This window comes from Podarcis muralis, chromosome 12, assembly GCF_964188315.1.
Source record: "Podarcis muralis chromosome 12, rPodMur119.hap1.1, whole genome shotgun sequence".
Lineage (NCBI taxonomy): Eukaryota > Metazoa > Chordata > Lepidosauria > Squamata > Lacertidae > Podarcis > Podarcis muralis.
The window spans coordinates 2,751,956-2,768,512 of NC_135666.1; the positions used below are offsets into that span (position 1 = coordinate 2,751,956).

Here is a 16,557-nt window from a genome sequence, read left to right on the forward strand (position 1 = left end):
GCCTCTCCCCAGATTTTGCGCTCATCCGAGGCCCCTCTCTATGTCCCCCTTTTGGCAAGAGGTCCAGAGGGTGGCAACGCAAGAATAGGGCCTTTTCTGGGGTGGCTCCCTGCTTGTGGGAAGTTTTAAAGGACGAATGTTTTAATGCATTTTTAATCTCTGATGGGAGCTGCCCAGAGTGGCTGGGGAAACCCAGCCAGATGGGCGGGGTACAAATAATAATAATAATAATAATAATAATAATAATAATAATAATAATATATTATTTATGGAATGTTCTCCCCAGGGAGGCTCTCCCAGGGCCTTCATTACATGTCTTTAGGCACCAGGCAAAAACATTCCTCTTCACCCAGGCCTTTGGCCATTAAATTATCTATACGGGGCGGGGACTGTAACAATTTTTTTATTATTATGCTGTGTGTTATGATTTTTATTATGTTTTTATTACTGATGTTCTGTAAAATGTGTTCTTAATGCTGTATAGTGCCCTGGGATCTTTAGATAAAGGGTGGTATATAAATTTCTTATTATTATCATTCCCCAACCAGCTTTGACCTCCTACTGTTTTGGGCTACTTGTTTTATTAATTTATTTATTGAACTTATAAACCACCCTATACCTGAGGTCTCAGGGTGGTTCACAGAAAAAAAAACATGATATATAAAATCAAAATAAAAACAATAACCCAATAACAACCCCCCCAAAAAAATATTCACAAAATGGGGACATGCGCTGCCTTGTGCTCCTTAGAGGAGAGCTGGGGATATAGGTGGAATTCATCACCACCATCTTAAATATTGGAACAAATCTTCAACGAAGACCACACAATATTTGACCTCCTGCCTTCTCTCCCCCCTGCCCCCCAGGTGTGCAATGGCCTGGCCGACTGCGCCGACGGCACGGAGTCCTCCGGCTGGCTGCCCTCGGACGAGCGGGACTGCGGCCTCTGGAGCCCCTGGGCCCCCTGGAGCTCGTGCAGCCGCTCCTGCGGGACGGGGCTGCAGGTGCGCCGGAGGTCCTGCACCCGGCGGGCGGACGACGTCCTTCGGCACTGCCTTGGAGAGGAAGCCCAGGCCCAGCAGTGCTTCGCGGTGGCCTGCCCAGGTGAGAGGGGTTGGGGGAGGGAGGACGGTGGGAGCAGCAAGGGGGGGAGCAGAGGAGGGAGCTGGGGGTAACTGGAAGAAGAAGAAGAAGAAGAAGAAGATGAAGAAGAAGAAGAAGAAGAAGAAGAAGAAGAAGAAGAAGAAGAAGAAGAAGAAGAAGAATTTATTATTTATACCCCGCCCATCTGGCTGGGCTTCCCCGGCCACTCTGGGCGGCTTCCAACAAAATATTAAAATACAGGAATCTATCAAACTTTAAAAGCTTCCCTAAACAGGGCTGCCTCCAGATGTCTTCTAAATGTCAGGTAGTTGTTTATCTCTTTGACATCTGGGCATTCCACGGGGTGGGTGCCACTACTGAGAAGGCCCTCTGCCTGGTTCTCTGTAACTTGGCTTCTCGCAGTAAGGGAACTGCCAGAAGGCCCTCGGAGCTGGACCTCAGTGTCCGGGCAGAACGATGGGGGTGGAGACGCTCCTTCAGGTATACTGGACCGAGGCCGTTTAGGGCTTTCAAGGTCAGCACCGACATTGAATTGTGCTCGGAAACGTACTGGGAGCCAGTGTGGTCTCGGCGGCCGCCCCCCGTCACCAGTCTAGCTGCCACATTCTGGATTAGTTGTAGTTTCCAGGTCACCTTCAAAGCTAGCCCCACGTAGAGTGCATTGCAGTAGTCCAAGCGGGAGATAACCAGAGCATGCACCACTCTGGCGAGACAGTCTGCGGACAGGGAGGGTCTCATCCTGCATACCAGATGGAGCTGGTAGACAGCCGCCCTGGACACAGAATTGACCTGCGCCTCCATGGACAGCTGCGAGTCCAGAATGACTCGCAGGCTGCGCACCTGGTCCTTCAGGGGCACAGTTACCCCATTCAGGACCAGGGAATCCTCCACACCTGCCCGCCCCCTGTCCCCCCAAAACAGTACTTCTGTCTTGTCAGGATTCAACCTCAATCTGTAGGGGCCCTTGGCACTGAACCAGGGGAGAAGTGGCTCCTAGACAAGCAAAGGGGAGCCTTCTGGGACGGGTGCTTTCAGCCAGTTGCTGCCCATTTTTCATGGTCACATATATAGATACACACACCACATTTTCCCATGTATAAGACGACCCCTATTTTTTGAGCCCTCCGCTCCCCCATGATTTCCATAGCACTACGTTATATACTGCATCTTAGAATATTATCCAAATTAATATTCAAATTTCCATTTGTAACCACAGAAAGATTACCTTACAAGTGCTATATTAATCCTGCTAACGTTTTTAACTGTGTACAGTGTTCTTTAAGATAATCTATACTTTTTCCCCATTCCTTAATAAATTTATTATTTCCTTGGTTTCTGATTCTCCCTGTCCATTTTGCCATTTTGTCATTTAAATCCATGGGTTCGAGTCCTACCCTCCGGATCTGGAGGAAACAAGTTTTCTCCCTCTTCCATGTGAAAACCCTTGAGATATTTGAAGACAGTTCTCCTATTTCCTCTCAGTCTCCTCTTTTCCAGTCTAAACCTACCCAGCTCCTTCAACCGTTCCTCACCAGGCTTTGTTTCCAGACCTTTGATCACCTCGCTTGCCCTCCTCTGCATACCAGCCAGGAGAGTTCTGCAGGATTTCCTTTACTGGAAATCTCACCCACTGCCTGCGAGGTCCGTTTCTCCACTCCCCCCTGCCCTGACGCTTTCGCTTCTCCCTTCCGCGCAGTGGACGGCGTGTGGAGCGAATGGGCGACGTGGTCCAACTGTACCCAGGACTGCCGCGGCGTTGTGGTCCGGCGGCGAGAGTGCCTGCCCTCCCAGAACGGGGGTCGCCATTGCACAGAGATGCCAGAGGCTTTGACCAGCTCCATCGAGATCGGTGAGTCAGTCTGGGGAGCGGGCAGAGGGAGGATAATGCTGTGCGAGATATCGTAGAATCGTAGAATTGGAAGGGGTCCCCCAGAGGTCCTCTAGTCCAACCCCTTGCAAGGCAGGAATCTCAGCTAAAGCATCCATGACAGATGGCCCTCCAAGCATCCTCCAAGCTGCTTCTTCCTCTTAAAAAAAAATAGACTTTTCAGATATATACATTTCAGTGATTTTACAATCATTTTGTCATTTTAAAACTTGACTTCCCTCCCCCTCTTTCTGCAGTTCCTCAAATTTATTTTTAATACCTTCTGCATATGCAAATTAACTTATTTATTTACCTTCTTTATATATATATACTCTTGTAACTGCAGGTTATTACAATAATCCTGCCAATGTTTTTATCCGTTTGCAGTTTATCTGTAAATATTCAACAAACCATTTCCGTTCTTTTATAAAAAGTTATCTCTTGATTTCTTCCAGTTAGTTTTGCCATTTCTGCATATTCCATAAGTTTTGGGATCCATTCTTCCTTTGCTGGGACTTCTGCTTCTTTGCATTTGGGGGCGAGTGGCATTCTTGCCGCTGTGGTCACATACATGAATAAATGTCTATACAATTTAGGTAGTTCTACTCCTATAATTCCCAAGAGAGCTGCTTCTTCCTCGGCCTTCTGTGGGCCATGGTGTTCGTGGTGGGTGGGGGGCTTACGTGGCCAAACTGGCAGCGCCCCAAGCAGCCCTCTCTGCTCCCCTTTGCCCTCTGCAGAGCTGTGCCAACGGGAAGATTGTGCCAACGCCTCCACCTGCCCCGGGGAGCTGGTCAGCCGGAAGTGTGCGCCTTGCCCCACCTCCTGCGCCGAACTCTCCAGCCGCACGCGGTGCAGAAAGGACCGGCCCTGCAGGCCAGGTAAGCAGGGGAGGGGCAGGGAAAGGGGGCTGGCAGGCGGGGGGCAGGATACGGTTCAGTTCCCGTTCAAGAGCGAACCCGATTCACACTTTCCGAACTGGTATGCAAGCCAAACCAAAGTGTGGTACGGTGGTACCTTGATTCTCGAACTTAATCCGTTCCGGAAGTCCGTTCCAAAACCAAAGTGTTCCAAAACCAAGGTGCGCTTTCCCACAGAAAGGAATGCAAAACGGATTAATCCGTTCCAGACTTTTAAAAACAACCCCTAAAACAGCAATTGAACATGAATTTTGCTATCTAACGAGACCAAAATGAAAGCAATAAACAATGTACCGCCGTCACACAGTCAATCCATCAGTAGCTGAACTGGGTTCCCCACAGTCACAAAAACGAAAACCAAAGAGCCGCAAAAACAGAAACGCAATATAAATAGCAAAAACTGACAGACCTCAGTGTAACACTCAAATTGGAAGCGGAACACTCAAAATGGAGAACATTCGACTTCCAAAGAAAGTTCGCAAACTGGAATATTTACTTTTGGGTTTGCAGTGTTTGGGTTCCAAGTTGTCTGAGTACCAAGGCGTTTGAGAACCAAGGTACCACTGTACTGCATTCGTTTCTTTTCCTTCATCTTTTCTTTTCTCCCCCTTTTTCTAAAAATTAGCACCTTACATGTAAAAAAACCCAAAAATGCCCACAAACAATCCACGACATTCTCCTTCACACTGTGTAAAAAAATAGAACATTTAACATCTATATTTCTGTTTTAATATTCCTACCTTGTTCACTGAACTTATTGGTGATGATCTTGTTTGTTTTCTTTCTTTCTTTCTTTTCTGTCTTTCTTTCTTTTTTTCTTTGTTACAATTTATTTATATATGTACATCTTTTTCGCCCAATGGCCAAAATGGCACGCATATTTATTTATTTATTGAAATAGATAGAAATAAAAATGTGCACCCCACCACTAAGACCATTCCATTATAACTATCCAAAATTTCGACACCTCTTGCGATAGTTTGCCCCCTTTCCGTTTTAACAGTACAAATTCTCCAAATAACCTTCCATATCGCCTCAAAAATCATTTCTCCTTATTCTTTTATATCTTGTCATTCAAAGGGTTTTCCTGGCCTCATTTATCGTCTCTCACTTGTAACAGAGTTTTGCTAAAGTGGTATTCCGGAGGATGCAATGTGTGTGGACTGCTCACCAAAAAAAATAATTTTATTTTGGGGGCTGGTCTGGGGGGGGTAGTTATTTCTTACTGGATCTATTGCATTCATCAAACTTTGCAATATTTGAGTGACTCAGAAATGACAAACATCCATACTGCTGAAGACAGTTGTTTTATTTTGTACGTAGATGTTATTCTTGAAAATATATAAAAATTATGTAGGAATAAATAAACAAACACAGGAACCATTACACAGAAGGAGCCTCTTAAATTCGCACTTCTCTGAATTTCCTGCGAGGTAATGTAAAAAAGCACATCTGCTAGGCTCAGCTGTGCATAAAATGGAAAGTGTTAGTCAAAATAACAGTTTTATTTTAAGGAATGAATATTATATGCAGCTGCGGGACAGAGAGCCAGAAATCCTTTCACCCTTTTCTATCATTCTGTAGTTTTCCCTTTCTTTCTTTCTTTCTTTCTTTCTTTCTTTCTTTCTTTCTTTCTTTCTTTCCCTTTCTCTTTTTTCACATCTATTTTTCTTGTTTTTTCTTCTTTCTGACTCCATTCTTTTTCAGACTAAGTAGCTATATGATAGACTAAGTAGTATATACTTTGTGATGGGCACGTGTTTTTGTGTATCTACGAACAGGTATCAATAAATAAGTCAATTAAGAACAAAAAAGCATTCTGTTAGGGACAATTGAATTGCAAGAATGTTGTTACAGTGGTGCCCCGCAAGACGAATGCCTCGCAAGACGAAAAACCCGCTAGACGAAAGGGTTTTCCGTTTTTGAGTTGCTTCACAAGATGATTTTCCCTATGGGCTTGCTTCGCAAGATGAAAACGTCTTGCGAGTCTTGGTGTTTTTTCCCCGCTTTCCCCCCTTTTTCTAAGCCGCTAAGCCGCTAATAGCCTTTTAGCCGCTAAGCCGCTAAGCCTTTAATAGCCGCTAAGCCGCTAAACCGCTAATAGCGCTAATCCATAGAAATGTGTGCCTCGAGAGATGCATTTCAGGAGAACTTTTTTTTTTAAAAGATTACAAATTGGTGTGGCGATGTGGAGAATCGAATGTGGAAAATGAGAAAGCGAGAGAAACCTAAACTGACGGCTCTGAACTAGACGCAGCCTGGTTTTCTAAATGGTATCAAGGCAACAGGCCAGGATAAACCGTTGTCTGGTTTGTCTCCTGTTGTAAACAAAATTTGCCCTTTTTCCCTTATGGGGTATCCAAGAGTCCTTATGTGGGTTCCCTATTGGTAGGAGAAAATAACAGAGGCCAACCAGAGAATATTGAGAAGCAAAGCAGCTAGTAAGCCTGATCTTTATTGATCTGTTGCAACAGGGTGCTCTCCTCACACGCAGGAAAGGAGGAGGACCCAGAACCCAGGTGTGTCCGCCCTTATATAGACATTTTAAATTCCCTGCCCTGGAGCGCAAGACTAACCCCACAAACATCATACAGTGGTACCTCTGGATGCGAACGGGATCTGTTCCAGAGCCCCGTTCGCATCCAGAAGCGAATGCAGCCCGTGTCCGCGTGTCTGCGTGTGCGTAGGTCGCAATTCGCCGCTTCTGCGCATGCGCTTGACGTCATTTTGACCGCCTGCGCATGCACGAGTGGCGAAACCTGGAAGTAATGCGCTCCGTTACTTCTGGATTGCCGCAGCGTGCAACCCGAAAATACTTATCCCGAAGCTACTTCAACCCGAGGCATGACTGTACCTACATTGCAGAAAAGGTGGTCTACAACAGAAATTTGAATGTGTTGTTTTTCCTGTCTGCCAGGTTATCTGATAATGCCTTATCTGACTGCCTTTCCTGGTAGTCTGGCCATTCCTTTGAGATGGTGATTACCCAATTCCTGAGACAATGGGGAGGCTCCCTCACCCCCTCCCTCCTTGCAGAGAAAACATTTGGTCAGTTTGGGAGTCAAAATGGTTTCAGGTCGGTCTTCCTGTGCTGATCTGTGTACATGCTTGGTTGGTACATTTATGAACATTTATTATATATATAAGACCTTAAATTTTATTATTGCACTCCCTTCCTCCGTTCCCCCACCTTCTCTCTCTCTCTCCTGCTCAGGGTGCTGGTGCCCCGATGGGCTGGTCCTGGACAGCGATCAGCAGTGCGTGCGCCCCCGAGAGTGTCCCTGCCAGGTGGAGGGCATCCGCTACTGGCCCGGCCAGCTGGTGAAGGTCAATTGCCGCATCTGCACTTGCCAGGACGGTCAGATGAAGCGCTGCCGGCAGAACCCGGAGTGCACAGGTGGGCATGGCCCCTCTCCCCGCATTGTTAGATGCCCTAGGAGGTGCCCCCGACAACCCAGTGATCCCCCATGCTCAAACCTGTGGGAATGTGGATAGTAGGAGAGGATATGTTGATTAAATATTATCCATCCTCACTCACACTAGTGAGCTAGTAGCAGAGCACATTTCCTTGCACATTGCTGGAAGCTGGTTGATGAATTCGTCACAACCATTTGAGTTAAGCAATCCAGTTTGGCTTGTCCAGATTGGATTGTTCCTGGTAAATTTCCCCTTTAGTTCCCTCTTAAAAGCAATAATGACACAACCATCTTCTTTTCAAAGTAATGATAAGGTTTACTTACATTCAGTTCACAGTTTGGTCCTGAAGGCAGGCTTGAGCTTGTAGTTGCAGTTACAGTGGTACCTTGGTTCTCAAACTTAATCCGTTACGGAAATCCGTTCCATAACCAAAGCGTTCCAAAACCAAGGCACGCTTTCCCATAGAAAGTAATGCAAAACGATTTAATCTGTTCCAGACTTTTAAAAACAACCCCTAAAACAGCAATTTCACATGGATTTTACTATCTAATGAGACCATTGATCCATAAAACGAAAGCAATAATCAATGTACTGTACTATAAAATAAATAAGACAGTATTGTAGATGATTTTAAAAAAAATTCTTACCTGCACTGATGATAGTCATTGTTTGGATGGGGTTTTTTTTTATCCATTTCCGCAGTCACACAATCAATCAATCAATCAATCAATCAATGAATCAGTCAGTCAGCCAGCCAGTGAGTCAGTAGCTGAACGGGCTTCCACACAGTCACAAAAACAAATCAATAAAAAAAGCCTCAAAAACAAAAATGCAAAATAAATAGCAAAAACAAAAGCGCCAAACTTAAGTCCGTTTGACTTCCGAAATGTTTGAAAACCAAGGCACAGCTTCTGATTGGTGCAGGCGCCCTGGAAAGAATAGCCGAAAGCTGCATCAGATGTTCGGCTTCCGAAAAACGTTCAAAAACCGGAACACTTACTTCCAGGTATTTGGAGTTTGAGAACCAAAGCATTTGAGTACCAAGGGACCACTCTACAGAGAAAGGTGTGGGTTCATCCTCTGTGAGGGATGAGCCCATGTGCTGCTGGCTGAGAACCAGCGGACAGCCAAAGGCATCAAGAAAGTCAAAAGAGGAGTGAGAGGAAGATGGCTGTGTGACCAGCCCCTTTATAGGGTCTGCCAGGGTCACGCCCACCTACCTGGTCACATGCAGGGGGAGGATGCTCCAGACCAGGTGTGACAGGAAGTCCTCCTGGATGGAGCAACATCCCCTGGGTGTCCACTCTGGGCAAACAGGAAATGTTGTACTTGACTGCTTCAGTGATGCTCCATCCCACAAAATCTTCTTGTGGGGGGGGGGCACACCATGTTCCACCCACAAGGCCAGCCTGCCCAGGAGAGGCACTGAAGCAGTCACCTGGGGCAGCAGAATCCTGTGGGGCAGCACCCCAGGGGTGCCCCACTCGGCCCTGCCACCGCCACTGAGCTTGTCCAAAATACTTGGGCTCTTGCGATGAGTGAGGGCGGGAGACAACTTTAATAGACAATTGTTCTATATATTATAATAATTGTAATCCAACAACATCTGGGGAGGCAAGTGGGGAGCTGCAGGTGTGCAGATGTGCCGGCCAGTGCCCCTCTCCTTATTGGTAACGCTTCCTCCCTTCTTTCCCCTGCCTTGCCAGTGAATTGCGGCTGGTCTTCCTGGTCGCCCTGGGGCGAGTGCCTGGGTCCCTGCGGGGTGCAGAGCATCCAGTGGTCTTTCCGCAGCCCCAACAACCCCAGCAAGCATGGCAATGGCCGCCAGTGCCGAGGCATCTACCGCAAAGCCCGCAGGTGAGCCACAAAGAGCCAGCCATCGCTTGGAGCCCTACGAGGTGTTCTTTTTTCACGAGAGGGCGAAGCTGAAAACTTTTCTCTCCCACAATGGAGGGTTTATCCTCCCTCAACGGTTCATTACGTTTTTGCAGTATTTCTTATGTGGTTTTTTAAAGATGTTATTGCTGTGAGCCTCATACACACACACAAACACACACACAGACACACACACACACACACACACACCGTATTTTTTGCTCTACAAGACTCACTTTTTCCCTCCTAAAAAGTAAGGGGAAATGTGTGTGCGTCTTATGGAGCAAATGCAGGCTGCGCAGCTATCCCAGAAGCCAGAACAGCAAGAGGGATTGCTGCTTTCGCTGCACAGTGATCCCTCTTGCTGTTCTGGCTTCTGAGATTCAGAATATTTTTTTTCTTGTTTTCCTCCTCCAAAAACTAGGTGGGTCTTGTGGTCTGGTGCGTCTTATAAAGTGAAAAATACGGTGTATATATATATATATAGAGAGAGAGAGAGAGAGAGAGAGAGATATGGTGGTATATAAATATCTTTCATAAGAAAAACAGACTGAGGAAGACTCTTTGGCTCCCTCAGGCCACGTTTCGCACAGTGTCTGTGTGATGTCATCTTCAGCAAAAACAGCTTCCAAATTTTATCTGGATTTACCATTTTTTGCAGGAGACACACATTCCTTAATCTACTTTTGGTCTTTCTGATTTTTTCTGGTCACTTTTGCCATTTCGACATCCAGGCATGTCCAAAGTCCGTTTCGGGGGCTTAATCTGTTTAATCCAGCCCCTGGGGTAAAATTCTCAAAAAACCTCCACAACTTTAATCTTAAATCTTAAAAAATCTTTAAAAAACCTCAACAACTTTGGGGTAAAATATCCAAAAAAAAGCTCAACAACTTAAATCCTAAAAAAAAATCCAACAACTTTGGTCGGCCCTCATGGCCCTTCACTTCATCAAATCTGGCCCTCTTTGAAAAAAGTTTGGACACCACAAATCTGCCATTTTCCTTGGAGAACATTTCTAATCCATGATCTCTCTCTTTCGCCTGCCTGCCATGGTTACTGCCCGAATCGGCTGCAGCCAGCCAGCAGAAGCCAAACAAAGAAAAAAACTGATTTGTCTGCTTTCTCTTGTGGGGGGCGGGGAAGTTGCCCGGCTGCCTTTCCCCACTTACGTGGGGGGCCCTGGATGGAATCCACCAGCCATGATCTCCTGCAGCCCCTCCCTCCCCCTTCGCAGGTGTCAGACGGATCCGTGCGAAGAGTGCGAGCACCACGGCCGGGCGCATGCCATCGGCGACCGCTGGCGGTCGGGGCAGTGCCAGGTGTGCCAATGCCTGCCCAACCTGACCGTCCAGTGCTCCCAGTATTGCCCCTACAGCACGGTGGCCTGCCCTGAGGTGAGTCTGGCACGTTCCCTCCTCTTCCTGTGCACCAGGGTGCGAGGGTGCCTCTGAGCATGTGCCGACTTCCTCACTGATGCGCATCCCTCCCTCCTGCAGGGCCGAGTCCTGGTCGAGGGCCGAGGAGACGCCTGCTGCTACTGCGTGGAGGCAGGTGAGCCCCCCAGGGTGGCAGGGAAAGGGGGCAGAGACCTCTCCTCCCACCCCACATCGGACAGACTCTGCAATTTCAGTTTTCTCCCCAGGCCTGTGTGTTTATATACACTGGGTTTGTGAATTATTTGCTGCACCGAATGAGGAATAAGTTTTAGAACTCTAGATGCAGGATTCAAAGCTCAAGAACCCCTGGCAGATGGATATCCAGCCTCTGCTTAAAAGCTTCCGATGAATCACAGAATCCCAGAATTGCAGGGTTGGGAGGGCTCCCCAGCAGTCATCTAGTCCTACCCCCTGCAATGCAGGAATCACAACTAAGTAGGTCAACCCCCTGCAATGCTCCAATTGCCGCTAATCATGGGGGACGACCCCTGTTTCCTTATCTTGCCCCTTGGGAATCTTATTCCTTGTTTTTTGAATTTTGGGGACACTTTGTTCAAATCTTACAATTCCCAAATATTTCGTAGCATCCTGGAATTGTAGCGTTGGAAGGCAGCCCTATTTAGGGAAGTTTTTAATGTCTGGTGTTTTATTGCTTTTTTATTACTATTACAGTCTTTTTCCATCTATAAGACGCCCCCGTGTATAAGACGCCCCCTTTTTTTGGGGACTCAGGTTTAAGAAAATGGGGGGAGATGGCCCCATGTATAAGACACCCCCTAATTTTTGACATTATTTTTTAGGGGGGAAACCTTGTCTTATACACAAAAATACGGTAATACAGTGGATGCTCAGGTTGTGAATGTGATCCATGTGGGATGCACGTTCGCAACCCGCAGTGGCGCATCTGCGCATGTGCGGGTTGCGATTTAGCGCTTCTGTGCATGTGCAACCACCGAAACCTGGAAGTAACCCGTTCTGGTACTTCCCAGTTTTGGCGGTCCATAACACAAACAACCTGAAGCGTCTGTAACCCAAGGTATGACTGTATTCTGCTGGGAGCCACCCAGAGTGGCTGGGGAAACCCAGCCAGATGGGCGGGGTATAAATAATAATAATAATAATAAAATTATTATTATTATTATTATTATTATTATTATTATTATTATTATTATTCAGCTCCCTACAGTGCAGCACTCACAGGAGTCTTGAGGTCACAAGCAGATTCAACAGAATTCCCCAGCTCAAAACCCTAGTTACCCCCCAGGGTCTCGTGTTTGGTGGTGGCCCAGGGCGTCACCACAGAATCTGCCCCACTCCTCCTGTTTCCTTCCTGTGCAGGTGAGAACCGGACGGCTCTGCCAACTGTGCCAGCCCTGGGACCCCTGGGGCCCACCGTGGCCAGTCCGGCTGCCTTGACCACAGCCTTGCCCTTCAACACCTTCCCAATGCCCCCTCTCGGAGGTGAGACTCTGCGCGCATCGTTCCTTGCAGCTGGGTAAATGCAGGCCTGTGACTTGGGGCTTCTCGTCTGCAGCAACAGAGAGAGCCCCCTTCCGGGATGGAGGTTGTCCAAGAAAGGGTTGCTCCTCCCACTTGCTTGGTGGGCGGGGCTCCGTCACCTCGGACAGAGCACAGTGAAGATGCCTCTGCCTGGTGTCAAGAGGCAGGGAGTTCCAAAGTTCGAGTCCTGCTGCACTTTATCACAGAAAGTTGCTGCCTTTTAAAATCCGTTTCTATTTTATTTATGATATTATTGTTTGAATACGTGTTGTATTTATGGATCATTTTATTGTTTTATTCTCTCTGTGCTCGGATTTTTGGAGAGTTGTTGTTTTTCACGATCAAGTGGTATTTAAATTTTATGAAAGAAAGAGAGGAAGGAAGGAAGGAAGGAAGGAAGGAAGGAAGGAAGGAAGGAAGGAACGAACGGAGGGAGGGAAAGCTGGAGCAGCTGATGAGCTCACCCAGAAAGGCTTTTCCAATCAAAGTGGACCCTTAAAAGAGATGTGACCAGTGTTAGAAACTGAGATATGGGAGCTAAATGGCACCTTTAGGTTATGGGCACCACAACGGAATGTCTAAGTGTGCTTTTTAAATAACAATAATACAATGCCAGAAATGGATGAACAGCAGCTAAAACATTATGTTCATTTTTCACATGGTCTAGTCCTTTCCCTGCCGACCCCCCTAATATTCTTAAGAGGGTCTCTTCTCCAGTCTTCAGAAAGTGGCTGGAAGTGGGGAGGCAGAAAAAGGTCCTCCTTTCCTTCCACTCTGCAGTTTCAATATGAAATCTTAGGCTCCCAGAGCTCAGAAACTGATCGCACTAATGAAATTCCCTGGCGCAAAATGTGCCTAGAACGATGGGAGTTTCGAACGCTGGGTGTGATGTGTTTCCACGATGCCAGGCGCTCTCCCAACCCCACCTCCCTTCTGTGCCACCACCCAGACCTCTGCTACGGCCCGCTGGGCATTGCCTCTCTGCCGGACGCCAGCTTCACAGCTTCCTCGCAGCAGCCAGAGAACCCGGCTCACGCCGCCCGCCTCAACCGCATCCTGCCCAGCGCCGACCTCCAGGGCTGGGCTCCCCCCGCAGACGTCTATCCTGAGCTGCTCTCCCGGCCCCCCTTCCTGCACGTGGATCTGGGGGAACCCAGGAACCTGACAGGTGGGTGCTCCCCTCGCTCTGGAGAGCCGGCTGAGGTTGGGTGGGGGCTGTGCCAGATTTACGTACAGTGGAATTTTCAGTTGCGGATGTAATCCGTCCTGGAGGCACGTCTGCAACTCGAAGCGTTCGCATCCAGAAGTGCAGCGTTTGTGTATGCGCATGGCGTGGTTTAGTGATTTGTGTATGCGCGAGCAGCGAAACCTGAAGCAGACACAACGTGAGGTATGACTGTATAAGCTAAACAAGCTATAGCTCAGGGCCACACTCTCTTGGGGGCCCCCAAAAAATGTAAAGGAAAGAAAACTGGATGTACATTTCCAAAATATAAGATAAAAAACAAATGAAATAAAACCTACATCCAGCAACAGCGTTTTGTGTTGTGCAGGCTCCTATGATGTATAAGACATGGGCCCCGCCTGCTAGCCTGCTCCCTCAAAGATCCCTGGTTTGCTCCTTTCTATATATAGGGTGCCTACATTTTGCCATTTATAATTATTGGTAGTTTGCACTGTATATTTACACCTGTTATTATTTCATGTTATAGGAAGTTTCTAGAGACTAGATGATGAGTCTTTGTAAATTGTGTTTCTAAAGGAACCTTCGTTCTTGCCAAATGCCAATGTGTTTGCATTATTAAGTGTGTTATGAATAAAAAATCCTTTTAAGTTAGAGCTTAATATGTAATTATTTCACTATTAACATACTTCTTCTTAATTGTATTTCAGTTCAGCCATTAGCCTGCTCCCTCAAATACCACCAGTTTGCTCCTTTCTATATATAGGGTGCCTACATGCTGCAGCCTGCAGTGCAGCCCAGTTGACTGTAGGTCAAGCTGTTGTGCCTGTTTTCTAATATCAAAGAGTGCATGTAGACTGATGATCAGGCAGCGTAGACGAAGAGTATGAGGCTTATGCCTACTGATTGATTTCACGTAACACACAATTTATTTATTTTGATCTCATTATAAAATTGCCTTTCCTCCTCAGGGGTGGTGGTGCAGGGGGCCGGATCCTCTGATGCCTACGTGACCAGCTTCTTCCTGCGGTTCAGCCTGGACGGCGTGAGGTGGCACGACTACCACGAGGCCTCTTCCGCGGGCACCGTGCCCGACCTAAAGGTGCAAGACCCACGTGGTCTATCTCATTTATTTATTCTCCAAGGAACTCAAGGTGGCGCCCATGGCTACTTCTCTCCCTCCTCACTTACTACCCACAACAACAGCCTTGTGAGGTAGGCTGGGCTGAGAGGCAGCCACTCGGCCCAGTGATCTTCATGGCCGAGTGGAGATTCGAACCCTGGTCTCTAACCGGGTCCTAGTCCGACGCTCTAACCCCTGGCTCGAGAGGGTGGAGTGGGGGGAACGAAGTCCCTACAGCACTGCAGGGCTAGGTTCATGGGCCCACAGGGCAGCTTTTGCCAACCTGGTGCCCTCCAGATGTTTTGGGAGGCAGCTGCCGTCAGCCCGAGTCAGCGCACGCTGGCAGGAGTTGTAGTTCAGAACGCCTGGAGGGCACCAGGTTGGCAAAGGCTGCTTTCGGCATTTTGTGCATCTATATCTAAGACAGTTGATCTTATGGGTTTAATTGGGAAACAGCTGTAGGACATCTGTATCGCTTAGAATCATGGAATCATAGTTGGAAGGGACCCAAGGGTCATCTAGTCCAACCCGCTGCAGTTTCGGAATCTCAGCTTAAGCAGGACTTTTGGAGGAAGAGAGGAGAACTAGCCCCGCTGTGTGGAGAGAGTCTCTTCCTTTAAATTCCTAGGAGTTTATCTCAGTGAAGACCTTACTTGGGAAATCAATACAACCCAGGTGGTTAAGAAAGCCCAACAGAGACTTCATCTCCTCAGAGTATTGTGGAAGAACGATGTCAACCAACATCTGATGATCTCCTTCTACCGGTCCACAATAGAAAGTGTCCTTTCCTACTGCATCACGGTGTGGGACGCGGGTTTGACATCAACTGATAGGAAGTGCCTGCAGAGAGTGGTGAATACAGCACAAGATATTATGGGCTGTCCCGTGAATCCGCTGGATGAAATAGCGGAAGAACGTTGCCTCAGGAGAGTGAGGAAAATTCTCAGGGATGGTTCACACCCTGGCCGGCACTTTCTTGACCTCCTGCCCTCGGGCAGAAGATACAGAAGCAGGATTAGTCGCACCAACAGGGTAAAGAACGGCTTCTATCTGTGGGCTGTTAGGCTGCTGAATGAAAAGAGAACAACAGGGCAACTGACTTTCAGTAAACGAGAATTAAGACTAAGAGAGCTGAGTGGGGGGTGCTCGAGTGATCTCACTGTATACAAGTTGTACAAGTGACAATAAAGTATTTCAATTTCAAAAGAAAGAGAAGGAAGGAAGGAAGGAAGGAAGGAAGGAAGGAAGGAAGGAAGGAAGGAAGGAAGGAAGGAAGGAAGGGAAACCGATGCTCATAAGAAATGTGTTTAAATATAGCCAGGGTAGTAAGGTGCTCAGACCATGGCTCAAAAGGTGGTGGGTCCATATATGTTTTTGATGACAAGGTGCTTCGTAACATTGGTATTAATACTTTATTGAAAAGTTTTTAATTATAAAGAAATAAAGCAAGAAAAAGAGGAGGTATATCATTCAATCGGTGCTTTGTAAAGTTGAATGAGTTCTGACGATGGGGCCTTCGGTCTCTTCCCCTCCCTCTAGCTCTTCCAAGGGAACTCCGACGACTCAACGCCCGTGGCCAGGACCTTCCAGCGCATGGTGCGCGCCCGGCATGTCCGGATCCTTCCCCGCGACTTCCACAATGGGATCTTCCTCCGTGTGGAGCTGCTGGGCTGTGGGAAAGGTAGGATGGCAGGATTGGCGAGGCGCATTGGCGGTGCGTGACTAATAATAATAATAATAATAATAATAATAATAATAATAATTTATTGTTTTTACCCTGCCAATCTGGCTGGGTCTCCCCAGCCACTCTGGGTGGCTTCCAACAGAAGGTTAAAAATACATTAAAACATCAGTCGTTAAAAACTTCCCTGACAGGGCTGCCTTCAGATGTCTTCTAAAAGTCAGATAGTTGCTTATTTCCTTGACATCTGGTGGGAGGGCGTTCCACAGGGCGGGCACCACCACCAAGAAGGCCCTCTGCCCGGTTCCTTGTAGCTTCGCTTCTCACAGTGAAGGAACCACCAGAAGGCCCTTGGAGCTGGACCTCGGTGCCCGGGCCCAACGATGGGGGTGGAGACGCTCCTTCAGGTATCCTGGGCTGTTTAGGCTTTTCAAGGTCAGCACCAACACTT

The 16,557-nt window shown here is 47.5% G+C and overlaps 1 protein-coding gene across 1 annotated transcript in view; it reads left to right on the forward strand.

Moving 5' to 3' along the window:
• SSPO (SCO-spondin) overlaps positions 1-16,557 on the forward strand; it is a 160,628-nt gene that overhangs the window by 46,321 nt on the left and 97,750 nt on the right. The window contains exons 33-43 of the mRNA XM_077916267.1: positions 867-1,104; positions 2,801-2,953; positions 3,712-3,852; positions 7,106-7,288; positions 9,015-9,165; positions 10,418-10,577; positions 10,680-10,734; positions 11,958-12,080; positions 13,069-13,287; positions 14,274-14,404; positions 15,965-16,106. Coding sequence (XP_077772393.1) covers positions 867-1,104; positions 2,801-2,953; positions 3,712-3,852; positions 7,106-7,288; positions 9,015-9,165; positions 10,418-10,577; positions 10,680-10,734; positions 11,958-12,080; positions 13,069-13,287; positions 14,274-14,404; positions 15,965-16,106 — 1,696 coding nt within the window. The remainder of the gene's footprint in view (positions 1-866; positions 1,105-2,800; positions 2,954-3,711; positions 3,853-7,105; positions 7,289-9,014; positions 9,166-10,417; positions 10,578-10,679; positions 10,735-11,957; positions 12,081-13,068; positions 13,288-14,273; positions 14,405-15,964; positions 16,107-16,557) is intronic.